General features: G+C 45.0%; 1 protein-coding gene across 1 annotated transcript; it reads left to right on the top strand.

Annotated features, from left to right (window-relative positions):
* The first annotated feature begins 5,773 nt into the window (after nucleotides 1–5,773).
* Nucleotides 5,774–11,004, top strand: TMEM178A (transmembrane protein 178A). Its single transcript, XM_019549061.1, has 4 exons — nucleotides 5,774–5,857; nucleotides 7,057–7,194; nucleotides 9,451–9,985; nucleotides 10,682–11,004. Exons 2-3 carry the CDS (start codon nucleotides 7,089–7,091, stop codon nucleotides 9,690–9,692), a joined length of 348 nt encoding a protein of 115 aa, XP_019404606.1. The 5' UTR covers nucleotides 5,774–5,857; nucleotides 7,057–7,088; the 3' UTR covers nucleotides 9,693–9,985; nucleotides 10,682–11,004.
* Nucleotides 11,005–17,014: the final 6,010 nt, after the last annotated feature.

Here is a 17,014-nt window from a genome sequence, read left to right on the forward strand (position 1 = left end):
TTAAGTGTTTTTCTGATTGTCATGAGCAAAATCACTGTAACATTTCACTGCATATCCCTTTAGTGGTAACATTTAGTAGTTGTAGTCAGCTATCCCCCAAAGCTATAGAGAATGCCTGTGCTGGGATGGATATTCTATTTCCAGGTCACCCCTGTCCATAATCCATTCACCATGCTTTTGCTTGTATCCAAATGATCACTTTTTTTTCCCTGCAGCCATGATTCTTGAGTTCTTAAAGTCTCAAGGCCAGCACCTCAGCTGGTATAATTGGCAAAGCTCTGTTGACATCAGTAATGCTACGTGATTGATTTATATCAACTGGGGAGCTGGAATCTTTCAAAATTAGCAGGTACAATGAGAGAACATACAAAGGCTTAGCATTTCTTGTTGTTCTCAGTCATGGGGTTCATCAGCTCCTTTTAGGACAAGGGGCTGGCAAGCCCCCTTTTGACCAACCCAAGTGGGAGTGGTTCAGATGTTTTCAAGGGGCTGGTAGAAGAGGGTTGGCTCTTGCAGCTGGACACAGGCATAGGGAACTTGGATCCCCTGCAACCTTATGTAAGTGAGGAGAGATGCTTGGTTTGGGGTTATTTTCTGAGCTGTATATTTGAATAAATCAACTGTGTCCCAAGGAAAGGTCCAAAGGTGACCAGATTGTGGTGGCAGCTCTCCCTGACCAGGCTATCAGCCCTGGAGCCCTGACACATGTTGCTTTTAAAGCACAAGTATGGTGTTAATCACACTATAGATAGTAATGTGGTTGCGTGTTTAAACTGATGTATGGTGTAGCAAATGAGCCACAAAGATAGTCCACATATAATATGCAACATCTTTGTGGCTTGTTTGTATCATGCCTTAAATTGAACATGTTGCATCCCCAGGGTGACCCATGACAGCTGAGCATTAGATCCAGCATGGGGCAGTTTCAGAGTCCAGGACACACAGCTTCCTGAGTCCAACATCGAGGAGCATTTCCCTAGTCTCAGGTTCACTGCTCCCCAAGACTTAAAAAGCAGATTTGCAGCTGGAAGCCCTAGCTGCACCCCCACTTTAAGTTCCCAGGGTACTCATGGAAGCATCAACTGGGGAGCTGGGAACTTTCAGCTTCCCAGCTGCCCGCAGTCTTGGACTGTAGGTCCCTGTACCTGGGGAGTTGTATAGAACATGCTTGCAGCTGTACTGCAGCCTCATTTTTTAAAATTCCCCAGGAGCTTGGACCCAGATTGCTGGGAGAAGCTCTGCAATCTCTGGGTCCTGATACCTGGGGAGCTTTAATGAGCGTACTGAGGCAGCTGTGCTTTTGAAAGCTCCCTGGATACAGGGAGAGACCACAGAGCCTCTCCTGTCTGTCTGGATCCAAGCACCAAGGAAGGTTTAAAAAATACAGCTGTAGCCCAGCACACTCTGTAATACAATTCCCCAGGTGCTGAGATCCAGAGACTAGGGAGCCTCCCTGCTCTCCCAATGTGGGAGCAGGGAAGAGGGGTGTTCCCCAGTTGCCACTTCTGCAGATACCTGGATGCCAGCTGCAGCCTGCTTTTTAGAAGGGCAGGGCACTGAGCCCAAAATCATGGAGAGGGTCCCCTGTTTCAGACTCAGCAGCTCTCTGCACCTTTAAAAAGTGCCCATGGAAGCAGCAGCTAAGGAGCAGGAAGCTCCTCACTCCCCAGATGCATATGTGGTGTCAAAGCACCTTCAGGAGGAGGCAGGTATTATGCCCAAGCCAGGGAGAGGTCTGCAGGGTCTCATTGTAGGGCTCCTCAGGTGATAGCATCTGGCAGCTTCACAACTGGGTTTGAGGAATTTTATGCCCCATTCCCACAACCTGTCATGCATGTCTAGCTGGTAGATTGTGCGACTTGGAGGATAGAGCATAAAATACTTCTCAAACCCCAATCATGCCATTGTTTTATCTGCCAGCAGTCCTAGATATACCACTTTTACCCTTATGAGCTTTGCTGTAGTGCATTTTCACTGAGTTTGCTCCAAATGATCAGGAAAGGCGAGCTAAGCCAGGTGTTAAGGGATCCTGTGGGGCTGAATTCTAACCCTAAGACTCTTACATATTACTTTTTCCCTCCCATGAGCATCACTGTTTACACAGTCTTAGTGTTCTTTCCTGTAGCCGCTGTTCTTTGCTTTAATTTGTTAGAAAAAACATCCTTATCATTGTAGCATGGACAAATACAGGCTTTGGGCATAACATCCCTTCCACCTTTCAGTTAATGGGATTTAGTTGATTTTATTAGTTAATTAAACTAGAAGAGAGTCTGTACCATTTGGGCTCCCATTCCTGCTGCTGCTTGTGGCCAGCTGCCCTTTCCTCAGCCTCTGGTAAGTTCAGCCAAGAGTTCCCAGATGTCTCCCTGACAAAGCATCCCATTTGCCTCTCATTAGAGATCCAAATACCTTTTCCTTTGCAAATTGCCTGCAGAAAAACAGTGCAAAACCTAAGAGTACATTAAAGGAAGATATGGTGAAAAGAGAGAGAACCATGGTAAGATGATGGGGAATTGCAAGTCTCAGTACTATAGTCATGTCACTCCTTGTATAACAGGAGCTGGTACTAGCTTTCAGGAAAAGCTGCATGCTGGATACAGCTATTTCATTCTTCAACTCTGTTTCTGTCTAGTTTCACACTTACTCCACCCCCATGTCCCTTTTGTCCTAAGGCCTCTAGCAAGATACAACTCCACCAGCCTTTGTGTGTGTCATTCACTGTGTGCTCCTGATCTAATCGGTTCAATTTTATTGTTACAATTACAATAGCATCTGGAAGCCCTGACCAGGAATGGAGTTTCTTTGAGGGTGTGAAGCTGCCTTTGTGTATTCAAACTTGGGAAACCGCTGCCCCTGCCATCCCAACTACCTGGCTTGGCGGTGGGGGGAGGTCCAACCAAGAAGAGCTACAGGTAGAAATACACAGAGGTCCTTGAAGAACTATAAAATTTCACTTGTGGGCAGCATAAAAGCAGACTAATTAGTACTGTCAGTCAGCAATGCTAATGAGCCCCCCACCCTCCAATGTTACATTACTTCCACTTGGGGACAGCATGTGCCAAGTAGTTCGGCAAGTGTGAGGATGCCGCCGCTGAGCACAGTAAGTGTGTAATGCAGGCATAGCCTACGCCATTTGTCCAGCACCAAGCAGGAAGCATATAGCACAGTATTTGAACCTGCGTCTCTAGACTCCCAGTTCAATGCTTTAATCACAAGATCATACTCATCCTTTCTAGCCTCCTCCCCATGCCCCACCAGGGACAGGGAAGCCATCAAGCCATTCCTCTGCTTTTCCTGGTTTTGCTCATGCCCAAGATATTGTCCCTTAGTTGTCAGGGCCTAATAATTTACAGTCACTCAAGCATGCCTGTCATCTTCTTTCACAGCTATTACTATTTACAGCCTTAATTGTACATCCGTTTGGGTCTGTTGGCTTCTTGCAGCATCACCCCCCTCCTGCACAAGCCTGTTCTGCCTTCACAGAGCAGAAGACAGAATTAATAAATACCACAGAACTGCTTATCATTTCGCTACCAAAACAAAGCTTTTCACTCCCATGCTAGGCAATCTGTCACAGTGCCCCTGAGCTTAATGGATATGGGCTGAATGTTGCCAAGGGCTCAGCTTCCTGAGCTGCAGCTGAAGTCAGTGGAAGTTGAAAGCACTGAACACCTTCCAGGATCAGACCCTGTAAACATGCATGCTGCTGAATAACAGGGAAGTACACTGTGCACTTCAGCTACCTTGTACCAGAGCCAGATAAGCTTATTGCAAAGCAAACGGTAGTGCTAGCCATACGGGCGGCCAGCAGCTGGCTTTTAAAGCAGCAGCCTCTTGTGGTTGGTGCTAGAGAATAGTGTGCCAATGACAGATCCCGCAGACATTTGTTTTGTTAAGAACACAGCCAGACAGGATGCCTCTGTGCAGGCTGAGACCACCACCAGGCCAGGGGTACATCATGTCTCCTTTCACCACTGGTTTGTTATCAGTCAACTGCAAAAGGTGTCTTTAGGGGATATCCAGCAGTGGTGTATAGAGTAATATCTGGAATCAGTCTGACCCTTGCTCAGCAGCCCTGCAACCTTTTTCTCCTTTGTTCACCCTTGGGAAAGCAGTCACAACAAGGCCCACACCTAGAAATGCATCAGGAGTGGGAAGTAAATGAGGCAACCCTCTGTCCTGTCATCATGGTCTTCTGGGAAGAGATCAGCACTGTCCAGTTCCCTAGAGTACTAGGCATTTCTCAAGTGACTTTGCATTAAATCCTATCCTAAATGCTTATGCTGCAGTGCAGTCTGTTCTTGGAGGCAGAAGCTTAGTGAGTGAGAGGGGAGATCCATTCTAAATTGGACTGTCTTCATGTAAGGCCCACAGGAGCATTTTCAAAAGCACTTAAGTGACTTAGGAGCCTAAGTCCTAGTTTCAGAAGTGACAAGTACCTAGGTACCAGTGTCCCAGTGACTTAAACTGGGACTTAAGCGCCTAATGGCCAGATCCAGAAGAGGTTGTAGGGTAGGCAGTAGGTATCAACTTTCAAATTCATGTACCAAATAAAAGCCCTGCTTGGTAGCCATGGTGTCAATTCCTATCGGGCATCTCTGTGTTTGACTAGGGAGTGTCTTACGTGTTTGCAGTGTAGCTTTTACATTTGCCCAGGACTTCCCCAATCCCTGAGCAGCTTCTTATGTAGCTCTAGTGCACTCCAGTAGGATTGGACTCCTGACAAAATGCAGTGGCAACTACTTACTCCCTTTTTAAATGCAGCCATTCGTGGCGCTCATCGTACCAGAGCCTCATATTTAATTATGTCACCCAGGATGTGGGAGACCCAGGTTATAGGCAATTCAGACCTACAGCTACTTCTTGGGAAAGTGCCTAACCTACTAGGCTGTAGAATAGGCTGGAATAAGGTACCTTCCACTTGAAGTTGGACAAGTGACAGGCAAGAGAGAACATGACTTTGTAGCCTAGTGATTAGGATGTTCATTTGGAAGCAGGAAGTCCTGGGTTCTGGTCCCTTTTCCCAAGACTGACTCTCTCTTTTACATTGACTAGTCACTGGATGAAATACCAGAAGTAATCATGGAAGCTGGGACCAGAACCTGGAGCTTCTTGTCCTTTGGCAGGTGCCTTAACTACTAGGCTACAGTCCTGCTCACTTGCAGCCCACTGAATCTTGTTTTCCTTTCTGCACCATTTTATCAGGAAAGGTAGAGAGTGTCCCTCACCCCAAAACAAATTCTAAGCCTGATATTCAGACAGTGTCCTGGGAGGTGGGAATTTGAACCCCCTCAGAAGGTAATTGAATTTCCAGGTCTCCCCCTTCCTAGGCAAGTACTCTTCGCCCTTGAGATATTGTATAATGGTGCCATTGCTCCTGCCCAGTGCTTTCAAAGAGCCAGCCCAGCTCATGTCTTTTAAAGAAAACCCAGCAAGTGTTCCCCAGGGGAGAATCCCAGGCTGTGGACCCCAAGGACAAGGGGTGCAGGTGCCTGAGTTCTGAGAGGCACGATATTTTGGACACACGTGTTCCTTGTTGGCTAGATAGAAGTGGTTCCCTGCTGGAGAGAGAGGTATTTTGGATCAACATTGGGAAAGTTTTAGGTCTCCAGAAATGGAACAGTAGGGGAGAACCTGCTAAGGTTAACTTTCATCTTAACTTTCAGTGCAGAGTCCTATGGGGAACCTGCTTAGTGTTTGGTAAGCTGACAAATGTGGCCTGTTTCTTTTTTTCCCCCCAAAGGCATTGCTCAGAGATGTACAGCTATCAAGTACCACTTCTCCCAGCCAATACGCTTGCAAAACATTCCCTTCCATTTAACAAAGACAATTCAGCAGGATGAGTGGCATCTACTTCGTAAGTACCTGAGTTTGTCAGCTTCTGCACGGGGATGCATAAAAGTTTCTGTAACTGCTGGCATTTTGCATGAAAAAGCAAATCAAACGTTAGTCCAGACTGGATTAGACAGCAGTCCTTGCCATCCAGCCTCCTGTTTCTAGACGGTTGCCAGTACAGGATGCTTCAGATGAAGACATGAGAAATTGCATCAATTTTTCTCTAGTCCCATAGCGCTTACAGGCTAACTTATGCTTTGAGCATCTGTGTGTGTCTCTCTCTCTTCCAGTCTTTGGTATTTTAAGTCTCATTTACATGACTACCCTTGTCAATCATTTTTTTCTTAAATCCTGGTAAAACGTTGGCTTAAATTGCATCTTGTGGCAATGAGTTCAACAGGCCAACAGTGCAATATTTTAAAACATTTGCTTTAGCTGCTTAAAATTTCTTACCTCAGTTTCAGATGGTCCCTTTTTCTATATCACTAGCGACCTACTCTTGACGTTTTTTCCCTATACCTTAGACTAGTTCCTATACCTCTGTCAATCCCCTTGTTCATCTCCAGCCTAAACAGTCCTACTATTTTCATTTTCACTGTGTGCTAAAATTTCTGCCCTCCCATTTCCTTTAGTCAGTTTTCCCCCCCCAATAACTTGTTTTTGAACCTCTTATGTCTTCTACTACATTCTGTATAAAATAGGTGGAGCAGAATTATCCAGGTCCAAGAAGATCATTGGTAGATGTAGTGACATTATAAAGTTTGCAGTCTCTTTCCCTCTCTTGCGTTTGGCCTACATCAGGGGTCAGCGTCCTATAACCCACAGGCTGGATCTGGCCTATGGAGCCTTTTGACCTGGCGTACAGACAGAGGCTTCAACAGCTGGGTCCTAGCCACTGCCTGCCTCTGACCCCAACTGAGCCATTCTGGCCTGCAATCTGAAAAGATTGGCAACCACTGGTCTACACCCATTGTGCTTACATTTTTGGTTGCTATAACATATTGAGGGGACTTTCTTCATACACTATCCCCAAAGTAGGGCCCAAGTTCCCCTTTCCCTGGCCCCCTTTTACAATTCCTTTAGATGATATTGCCTCATTGGTTCCAGTTTTTCCTCTCACCATACCTTGTTGCCAGTAGGCCTTCTTTGTCATTTCCTTTTCCCCCTTCAAACAAAAGGTGCATTACATTAATAACTGCTGTACTTTTGTTGTGGGTGCAGATTTAAGAAGAATCACCGCTGGTTTTCTGGGCATGGCAGCAGCAGTTCTTCTCTGTGGATGCATTGTAGCAACAGTTAGTTTCTTCTGGGAGGAAAGCCTCACACAGCACGTTGCAGGCCTTCTGTTCCTTATGACAGGTATGGGGCTACCTCTGTCTTCACTGCACATGCAGCTTTGATTAGGTGCGCAGTATCACTGAGAAGAGAGCACCTTTCTTTGATATTTCCTGTTGGATATATTTCCATTTTGTGACATGCATCAGTTGTTTGGCCAGACATGTCTGGTAGCAAGAACAGTGAAATGCCAAAAAAACCTCAAGAAAATGGGAAAGATTTTCTTAGTCTTTCATGAAAAAAGCAAGGGACTGTTTTTCCTTCTTGAAAGAAGAATTTAGAGAGTGACTTTTTTTGGTGTCTGAAAACTAAAAGTTAGACTGAAACTCGCACTATATCCCCATGCATAGAGGGAGCAAGAACCTGCCCTTAAAAATCCTTGCATAGACCTGAGGTCCATATCGGCTGGGGTAAACAGGTATTGCAAGATTGCTTACTTCCCAACACAAGCAAGGCAATGGAGAGTAATAGGCAAAGCCCTGGCTTATCCTCCTTAAATTTACCAGCTGGCACTCCAGAGCCAGTATGGGGTAGGTCAGCAGTCTGTAGCTGCAGTGAACCAGCAGAATATTATTTCCTTTTAGAGCAATGGAGGAAGTTGGGACTGAATTGTTTCTCTGAGCCACAGCATTTCTTGGGGTACTCAGGGCCTAGCGAGCTATACAGTCCACTCTTGGCTTAGGAGTATAGACAGATCCAAAGGCACAAATACGACTGACTAGTGAACAGGACTCCTTGGTTCCCCTTTTTAAATCCAAAGAGGAATTGTCATTGTATAGCAAAAGCAACAATGACTTCTTCATACAGTTTAGTCTGCATAACAGGTTTCCTTTCATCCTATTTTCAGTCACTTATAACTTCCTGGAGTTTTCACTCCTCAGGCTGCAGTTTTTTTATCATTAGTATCTGCATGAATATAAACTACGGAGGAAGTCTGAGGAAAAATTGTTCAGACATTTTTCATAATGAATATGGGAGAAGTTCTCATTATTAGAAAAAGTAGCCCTGGAGAAGGTGTCAATGGCAAGGGCTGGAAGTCTTAATGAGAAGCAGCGCCTTTCTATGTACCACAGGAAATTTATTATTATTTGACCAGTTACAGTTTTTTGAAAACCATATGTTGAAAGTGTACAGTAGATTTGTATTTTTATTAAGTTTGTAAAGTGCAGACCCAAGGATTTCTTGTATGTGTGGTTAAGTTCACCCCATAATGAAAAATGCCTAGCCTAATCCATTGCTGCAAAGCAAATAGGAACACAGACCTTTGAAGAGTGGCTTAAATGATGCCAGAGAAGAGCTACATATTGGGTTCTTTGGACACCCCCAAGAATTATGCTAGGAAAGGCAAAGTGGATATAGCTCAGAGGTGGGCGAAGTCCAGCCTGTGAGCTAGATCAGGCCTGTGGCAGACTCCATTTCCCAGCAGCCTCTGCCCACGTCACTGCAGCTGGTTTCCATGGAGACCCTAGCAGCAGCAGGGCTGTGACAGCACAGGGCCAGAGTTTCCATGGAGATGGGCCCTAGCACTACTGGCAGAATGTGCAGTTGGCCAGGGAGCTGCTCTGGGGCCGGGGCCAGGTTCTTGCCATGGTTGCACAGTGGTCTGAAGCTGGGGCAGAGCCGATCTACTGCCCACACACCCTGGACAAGATCCCAGCCCCGGAGCAGTTCTCCACCCAGCTCTGCGCTCTGCCAACGCTGCTGGGGCCAGTCTCCATAGAAACCCTGCCCCGTCAGGCCCTGCTGCTGCTGGGGTCTCCCCAGAAACTGGCTGCAGTGATGCGGGCAGGGGCTGCTGGGAAATGGAGTCCAGCTGCCAGCCCGATCCCCCATTTTGCCCCCCCCCCCGATATACTTCATAATCTAATCTAGCTACAGCTATATTTGAAACCACTGAGCAGCTGCTTGTGGATCTTGTGGGATGTGAAGGGTGCCACAAATGGCACCAGCAGCCTCTGTGTGGCATGCAGCAGATTGGGGAAGGGGCAGGCAGCACAGTGGCAGATTGGACAAGGAGCAGAAAACAGCAGCAGATTGGGCAAGAAATACAGGGAATGAAGCTGAGTGACAGGTTGGGGCAGGGGAAGGGGATGGGAGTGGCACTCAGGGTATTTGTGGCACTCCTACCAAAAAAGGTTGTTTCCCCACTGTGCTAGCAGAAGAAACAACTGCTTAGTGTTTGTTGATGTAACTAACTGTTTAAGAGGGGTGGGTTTGCTGTTTTATTCACCCCAGATTACAAGTCTACTAACTATAACAATATGATTGTTTTGCTTGCAGGAATATTTTGCACTATTTCCCTGTGTACTTATGCAGCAAGCATATCATATGATCTAAATCGTCTACCTAAATTCATATATAGTCTTCCTGATGATGTAGAACATGGATACAGCTGGTCTCTATTTTGTGCTTGTTGCAGTTTAGGATTTATAGTGGCAGCAGGATGTCTTTGCACTGCCTACCCATTTGCTAGCAGGACCAAGATTATTCATCTAAAATCTGCCAGAGATTCTTCTGTATGACTGCTATCAGAAGATGATCTTCAACAACATTCAGTAACAGACACAGTATTCTCCAAGTACTCACCAAAGAAGCAGGGGGAAAAAGTAAAGGGAAAGCTAAATTCAGGTTTCCAAGCACAAAAGCCTGATCCTTCAAAAATCTTAAGGGTTTTACCAGTGAAGAAACAAGATGAGTCCTCTTCTGCTTTCTAGGAGACTATAAGAAAGGAAACACCTTTTCAAGGACAAGTTCAATATGCTGAACACTTACAGCATGAAGATGATGAGATCTGTTTACACTGGGAAGTTAAATGGTTAGTAAAAAGTGAGGAAGAACTCTGAAGAGAATTTAAGGCAATTTGTATTTTTCAACAGTTTGTACATAAAGAACAGCCATTATTGGAGGAAAAGTCATCTTTGTATCTCAGTGAGAGAGAGACCTTTCTTTCATAGTATGGTGGTTTTAACATATCTTCTGAAATTGGACTTGGAGGACAGGATTTTTATTTACTATTAAATAGTATCATCTCTTCCTATATAGCTTGAGTGAGTGTTCCTTATCAAAACAAGTCATACTTTGCTCTATTTCGTATCTGTTTTACCTTGTAATTTATAAGCAGCCAAAATGTCCATTGTTAAAATAGATGAGAGATCCATTGTGTGAGGCAGAATCCTACCAGTGTTGTTGGTAGTCACGTAGTTGTGAAACTTTTTTTTGCCAAGCTACAGTTTAATAGTAAAATAGTGCCTCTAGTAACAGCATGTGTGTTGAGTGCGAGTTTGTGGCTTGGAAGTGGCCTTCCTTTTGAATGGGGGTGTAAATTAAAAACCTGAGGGAAAGCGATTATGGCAAGATTTCTATTAATATTTAAATGGATTTTATTGCTTCTCCCTATGGCCCATATCTACAATCTGCAAAGAACAGCCTGGAATTAATAACATGAACTGTCTCTTGTATTTACATGTCTATATGTAACAATTGCCTGCAGTCATGCTTTTTGCTTACACAGGTAGAAGTCACCTGCTGTAGTCACAACCTCCAATGAAGATATTAGAAGTGGGAGAGTACTGCCTTTGATGGATCATTTGCTCCCTCCCCCAGATCCTAGTGCTCATTCTACAGGAACCACAGGGATAGGATGGGAACAATCACTTTTTCTGGATACCGTTTCTGTCCTCTGAATCTGTTTCTCTTTAAAGTTGAACTCTAACCATGAATGTAGGTTGAAACCAGGTGCCCTTCCTCCAGGTCTGGGGTGCTATTCCCCAAGCCTACTCCTCTTGTGGTCTGAAAACCCTTCTCCTTATTAAAGGAGCTTTCCAAAAAACTTCATAGGCTGCACCTTATCAAGCTTTCCGTTTTTCCAGTAACCATCCAAGTTCTTTCTCTGGTATGCAAACCAAAACACTGCTTGAAGTCTTTACAAGACTTTATCTTGGGAAAATACAGATAAGTGTACAAGGCACCTAATGGAAAACACCGCAGAAAAGAAGGCTCCCATTACATTTATTTCTTTTGCATACATTTCAAAATCAAATGGCCAGATCCTTAAGCAGGGGTAAAACGGTATGGCTCAAGGGAAGTTCACAGAACCTTCTACTCGTGTCTTGTATCATCTGTTTCCCCACACATTAAAATAGTAGTGATTAAATCTTTTGGCCTGGTGGTCCAGATGAGTGGCACAGAGTTGGTGTGCAGGTTGTATTGGGTACTGCCCCCTCCTGCTGGGACTTGGCCTGGAGGGCCCAGCACTGTCCCATCCCTCCCACCACATGCTGGGATTAGGCTGTGGGGGCAGTGTCAGGCCCCCAGCATCCTGCAGCATGAAGGGCCTGGGGCTGTCCAGGAGTCTGGTAGCAGGGGATTAGCGACACCCCTCTTGCCCTGAATTTCTAGACCCATGATGATCTTTGACCCCATGGGCCAGGGGTTGAGCACCCCTGGATTAAAATATTCACTCTTGACAATGCTGTAATCTACTGAGAGGTTTTACTTCTTAAATTTACTTACTTTTAGTTAAATGTATCATGTATGGTATGATTTAGTACATCAGAATGATAAGCTGTGTTGAATTATGCTGTTAATTTGTGCAATGATTAAACACACATCAGAACTGTGACATAAAACATGTACCTTTTTCCCTAGAAATCAGGTGGTGAAGATTGGGGTGTGCATTATATGCAAGTACGTGGATTGCTACAAATCTGGACATTTGATGGCAAGAGAGCAAGAGCTACTGACATGGCTCTGGGAGCCACAGCAATTAATGCTGCCACCATTCCCCCTGCTGCCAAGTCTCCAGACACCAGTTGCATGATGTGGCACTAGATCATGGCAGCATGTGAGGTCAGTCCACAGGCTTCATTCACCAGGTGGAGCTGGTAGTTCAGCTCCCTAGCTGCGGTACTCATTTACCAATGCTATAAGGCAAGATCTTTCCTTCATGCTGCCTTTCAAAAGCAGGAGGTGCATTATATTCAGGGATGCAATATATGCAGGTATATAGGGTATTACATAAGTCCTGTCCAATCAGTCTTCACCACGTACCAGCAAAATAACTATGGTTGCTTGGCAATATTCAAATTTTTCATACACTTACACATGCTTGGTCCTTTGACATAAAGACATGGAGTGTTTATACACATCAGGGGGTGGAGGGAAAAGAGGTGGGCGTGGGCTTGAATGTGCTTTAGATAAAGCACCCCCACTGCCATTTTGATGCATGTGGACATTGATGCACAAAGCATGGGAGGCTGCAAAGCCATAGTAATTGCCACACTCTAGCAGACTGGATTAATAGAGTCTGCTGCGACACAATCAAATTATTGTGCATTGGAGCAGCCTCTTCCCTTGTGTGTATAGGCACCCATGGTGACTTCAAAAGTACATCATGTTTTACTGTCAACTAGCCACAGCTTTTCCTATGCGCCTATGTGAATGTTCTTTGTCACAACAACAGTTCTGCTCGGTTCTATTTCTTACTTGAATTTAAGCTCATAGTTTCTAATTTTTTCATTGTTAATATAGATCAGAGATCCACTGTCACATAGGTATGAGATCATGAAATACCGAGGGCCTGTAACAGCCGAGAGGAGGGGATTGGAATATGAAGTGCAATGGGGAGAAACAAACATTTCAGTCACTACAGGAACAAGTTTTCCAGTGAAATATCTATTGCCTTATTCAGTTAACACAAGTGAAGAAAGCAAAGCACAAAAGTCTTTGCTGCCCTGGGTCTAGTAGTAGTGTTTTTACACAATCTTATCCCCAGGTTCTACCCCAACCCTGGGCAGAGTGGCCAAGGAGAGGGTTTGGGAGAAGTAAGCAACTGATCTTACAACCCCTAGAAAGAGGGAGAGGTAGCTATGGAGGGAGATAGGCTTGTTAGAAATAGAGTACACACTGATGGAGGAAGAGTGAGGAATAAAAGCAACACAGTAATTAGATTAGATAGTATGAGATGAATGGGTACAGAGGGATGATTATGGAAAGCAGGTGGAGAACGTACATACTGGACGCAGACTGTGTGGGATGACTGGGAAACAGATGGTGGAGGAGAAGCAAAAAGAAGATAGATTTTACAAGAATAACAGCTTGGGGAAAGGGGAAAATGAAGAGAAACATAATGGAGCAGAGGATAGGAATAGTGAGCACCATGGGGAGTCTGCTTAGTGCAGTAAAGCAAAAAAAAATTAAGTCACAGATTAAGCAGATAAGCAGAACTGCAGATTGAGTAGGCAGAGCAGGAAATACTTGGCAGCCAGGCACAGTAGTAGTTCACAGGTAAAGATATGGCACAACAGCAAGCTGAGGCAAAATGCCTTTAGTAGCAGAGCAAGATTATACCTATCACTGCCTCCCCCACCCAATTCTTTTTTTCCTAACACAGGACCAATAAGAGACAATAGTACTCCCCAATAGTCTTTTCAAGTACTGCTAGCATCTGTAATGATTGCCCTTTCAATTATGACTCCTTATTTGGTCTCCTATACACATGCAGTTACAAATAGCCAATTGTTGTAATGTTTGGATTCCCAGGGCAGCCATGACACTCCCGATGGCCATGCAACCCTTACCCTGCTCTAGCTCTGGGGTGCCTGCCCTCCCTTTCAGTTGCCATGCCTTGATGCATTTGATCAAAAGGAAGGCTGTTTAAGGTTCCTAGAGCAAGTCCCAGTTCTACTGGCTCCTCCCAGGCCTTGCTGTACTCCATTCTACCCCTCTCAGGCCAAGTGGGCCTTCCTGACCTGTCTGTGGTCCCCAGGACATCTATAGCCCTAAGAGCTATTTACAGCCTCTGACCTCCCATACAACCATGCCATGCCTTGCAGGTGTTAATGTACAATCACTCCCTTGTCCCTTTTCTCCAGTTAGGTATTTTAGTCCAGGGCCATTGTGCTAGACATGCTTTCTGGGCACCAGTTCCTATCTCAATTTACTTCAGTCCTAGGCCCCTGGCCTCAGCCCTGCTTTAGGTACTGGACTCCTTGGCCCAATCTGGCTTGAATTGCACTCAGCTATAGTCCTTCCATAGGCTACCACCCTATACAGCTCAAGCCCTGTCTATGTCTCAAGCCCCAGCAGGGCTGAAGACACTCTTGGGACCTCTGCCAGTCCCTGATAGTCCCAAACCCAAACTGCTGTAAAGAAATAAGCTCTCCAGCTATAATAAACTAAACCAGGTCCAAACATTAACAGGAACCTACTGTAGAAGCAGTGAGACTTGTCCTTGCCCTGGGTTATATCCCCCCCAGTAGCAGCCTCCAGTGCCTTACTTGCATCCTGAAGGCAGCCTGAGTCAGCAGAGCCCCTTCCTGCACATGCAGCCAGGAGCTCTTCCCATTGCAGCTTGCTTGGCCAGACTGTTTGACCTGGCCCAGGCCCAGGCCCTAGGCTTATATGCTGCCTCAGCCCTGCCCCTTTTGGTCAGGTGGTCCTGCAGCCCCACAGGGGTTTATCATTAGGGCCCCAAGGCTGGTTGCCATGGGAGCTGGTGATGGCTGTCCCAGAAGCCTCCCTGCTCCATGAGCTATAGGCTCTGCCCTAGTGGCTTGTTTCCTTAGCTGCCTAGCTCCTTGCAGCCAACTCTCTCCAGGCAGAGTTCTCACCAGCTGCAGGTACACCCTTTTATGCTAAGGGGCAGTTCTCTACCTAGGCAGCCAGTGCCGTAGCAATGAAGTTAGGCACCCAGGGGAAAGCCTGCAGCAGCAGCCTGCCCCCTTCCCCCCCTACCAAATCTACGGGGGACATATGCCCCCATGTTTGCCCGGAAGTGCACACAGTGGCAGAAGCCGCCTTTCCTCCATCCCCACACCTGCCAAAACAAGCTGCTCGTGGTCCATCCTGTGCCTTGCCCTGGCTGGAAGTGCCTGTTGGCACCTGGGGTGCTTGCCCTACTCCCCGCCCCACCTTGCTATGGCACTGTAGGCAGCAGTGTTTCTTTGCTGCCTGCTTCCTTGTGACTAGCCCCTGCTCTGCTGTCAGCTCTGTCTGCTGCCATTTCTCTCCTTAAAAGAACCCAAGTCTCCATACCACACCAGTGGAACAACTTTATTCAGGCACTTCCTATGATCATGTCTTATCGCTAATTATGACAACTTCCTCTTATGGTTTCTCGAGACCCACCTGTCACAAGTACTGTAAGAACCCAAATTAATGAACTATGACTGGTTTAACAGGATATACCTCTTGCCCTCAAGCCTGTTGTTTTCTCTGGTCTTGCATGAGAAGCTCTTTGGGGCAGAAAAATAGCCTACATCTGGGTTTGCATAGCACAAGATTTCAATCCTCACTAAAACTGCTGGACACTAGAACAACAGATATTTGATATAGTAATCTTTAATCCAGCATTTCGTACAGACAAGGTATTGTGAAAAAAACCAGAATTCTTTGCAGCACCTCCAGGACTGTGTTGCAGATAGAAAGACCTTGAAACAAAGCAAGCAAGCAATCCATAAAGCCAAGCTCTCTCTTAAGTAATCTTAATTAAATGTAATTTAGCCAGAAAAAATCCAGGGCCACAGTATCTTTCAAGATCAGGAAAATGATAGGCCAAATGTATGATTGTAAATCCCTGGCCCCCAGCACGTGGCATGCTCAGCCATACTGCAGAAAATTCAGTCCCAAGCTAACAAAGTTGCCAAGTGTTCATTAGAAATGTCATTCAGTCAGAACCAATGTGCAATAATTCACATATGAACACTTTTGAAAGTGCAGCAAAAGCCTGTTACCAATGATTTTGTCTATGTAAACTCAGTTTGCACCATTTCTTAACTTCATAGAACAATTTTTACATTACATATTTATAGACTAGAGCATTAGTTCTCACTCTTTAGACTCCAGGCACTCCTCTGTAACATTTAGGAATTTAGTAGCAACTTGTTAAAAAAAATAATTTATTACAGTGCTCACCTCCTTGCACATGATTCTGGAAGGAACAAGCTTGTCTCCTTGCCCCTTATGACAACCTTAAGAGGATCTCATAACATCCTAGTTGAGAATCACAAGGCTGGAGTGACCTTTCTTCCACTTTTCATCCATTTTGAAGAATCTATATTATTTACGTTAGTGAAATAACCAATGTAAACAAGTGTTGTTTTCAACTGAGATGCTACTCTTCAAATTCGTAATAAAAAAAACACTTATTGAACACTTAAAAACAAAAAAAATGCAAAGATTGCAAAGAACTAATGCAAACAGAGTTTATTCTCCAGTCTGAAGACTAAAATACTGCAATTCCAAACTCCCCAGTAAACTGCTATTTACAGGAGTGGCATTAAAATGTAGGCTGAAAATAATGTAAACAGCACTGAGTGGGTCTCATAATAGAACTATATTTGTTTAGACATTTTAAAAAAATCTCCTTACATAAAATCCATTAACATTTAATAATTTAAATTTTTTTCTTATGCCTTTGCTACATATAAACTACTTAGAGCCACTTTAAAAGATTTCTGATCCATTTCAGTTTACTTTTTTTCTACTCAAATTTGGAAACATTTAAGAAAGTAAAAAAAATTAGCCTATCAAAATGTCTCCCTTTTCAACAGCAAATTCAATTGTACAGATTATTTCTTCAACAGTAGGGACTAAATTAGGAGACCTTTATCTTGGAGTTTTTACTCTAGCTGTGGCCCATTATGCCACATCTCACCCACGAAGCTTCCCATTGGTCCAGAAATTTGGGGCAAGGAAGGAGTGTAGCCAAATTTCAAGACAGAGAGAGCCCTGGGCCCTACATGCTGTATCAGATGCCGAGTCCCAGCATGCGGTAGGCAGGAGGGGTGCCCCTGGGATGATGCCTGATCCAGCTCACAGACAGGCTCCACGCCACTCACCTGGC

This window comes from Crocodylus porosus, unplaced genomic scaffold (assembly GCF_001723895.1).
Source record: "Crocodylus porosus isolate Cpor-Errol unplaced genomic scaffold, CroPor_comp1, whole genome shotgun sequence".
NCBI lineage: Eukaryota > Metazoa > Chordata > Crocodylia > Crocodylidae > Crocodylus > Crocodylus porosus.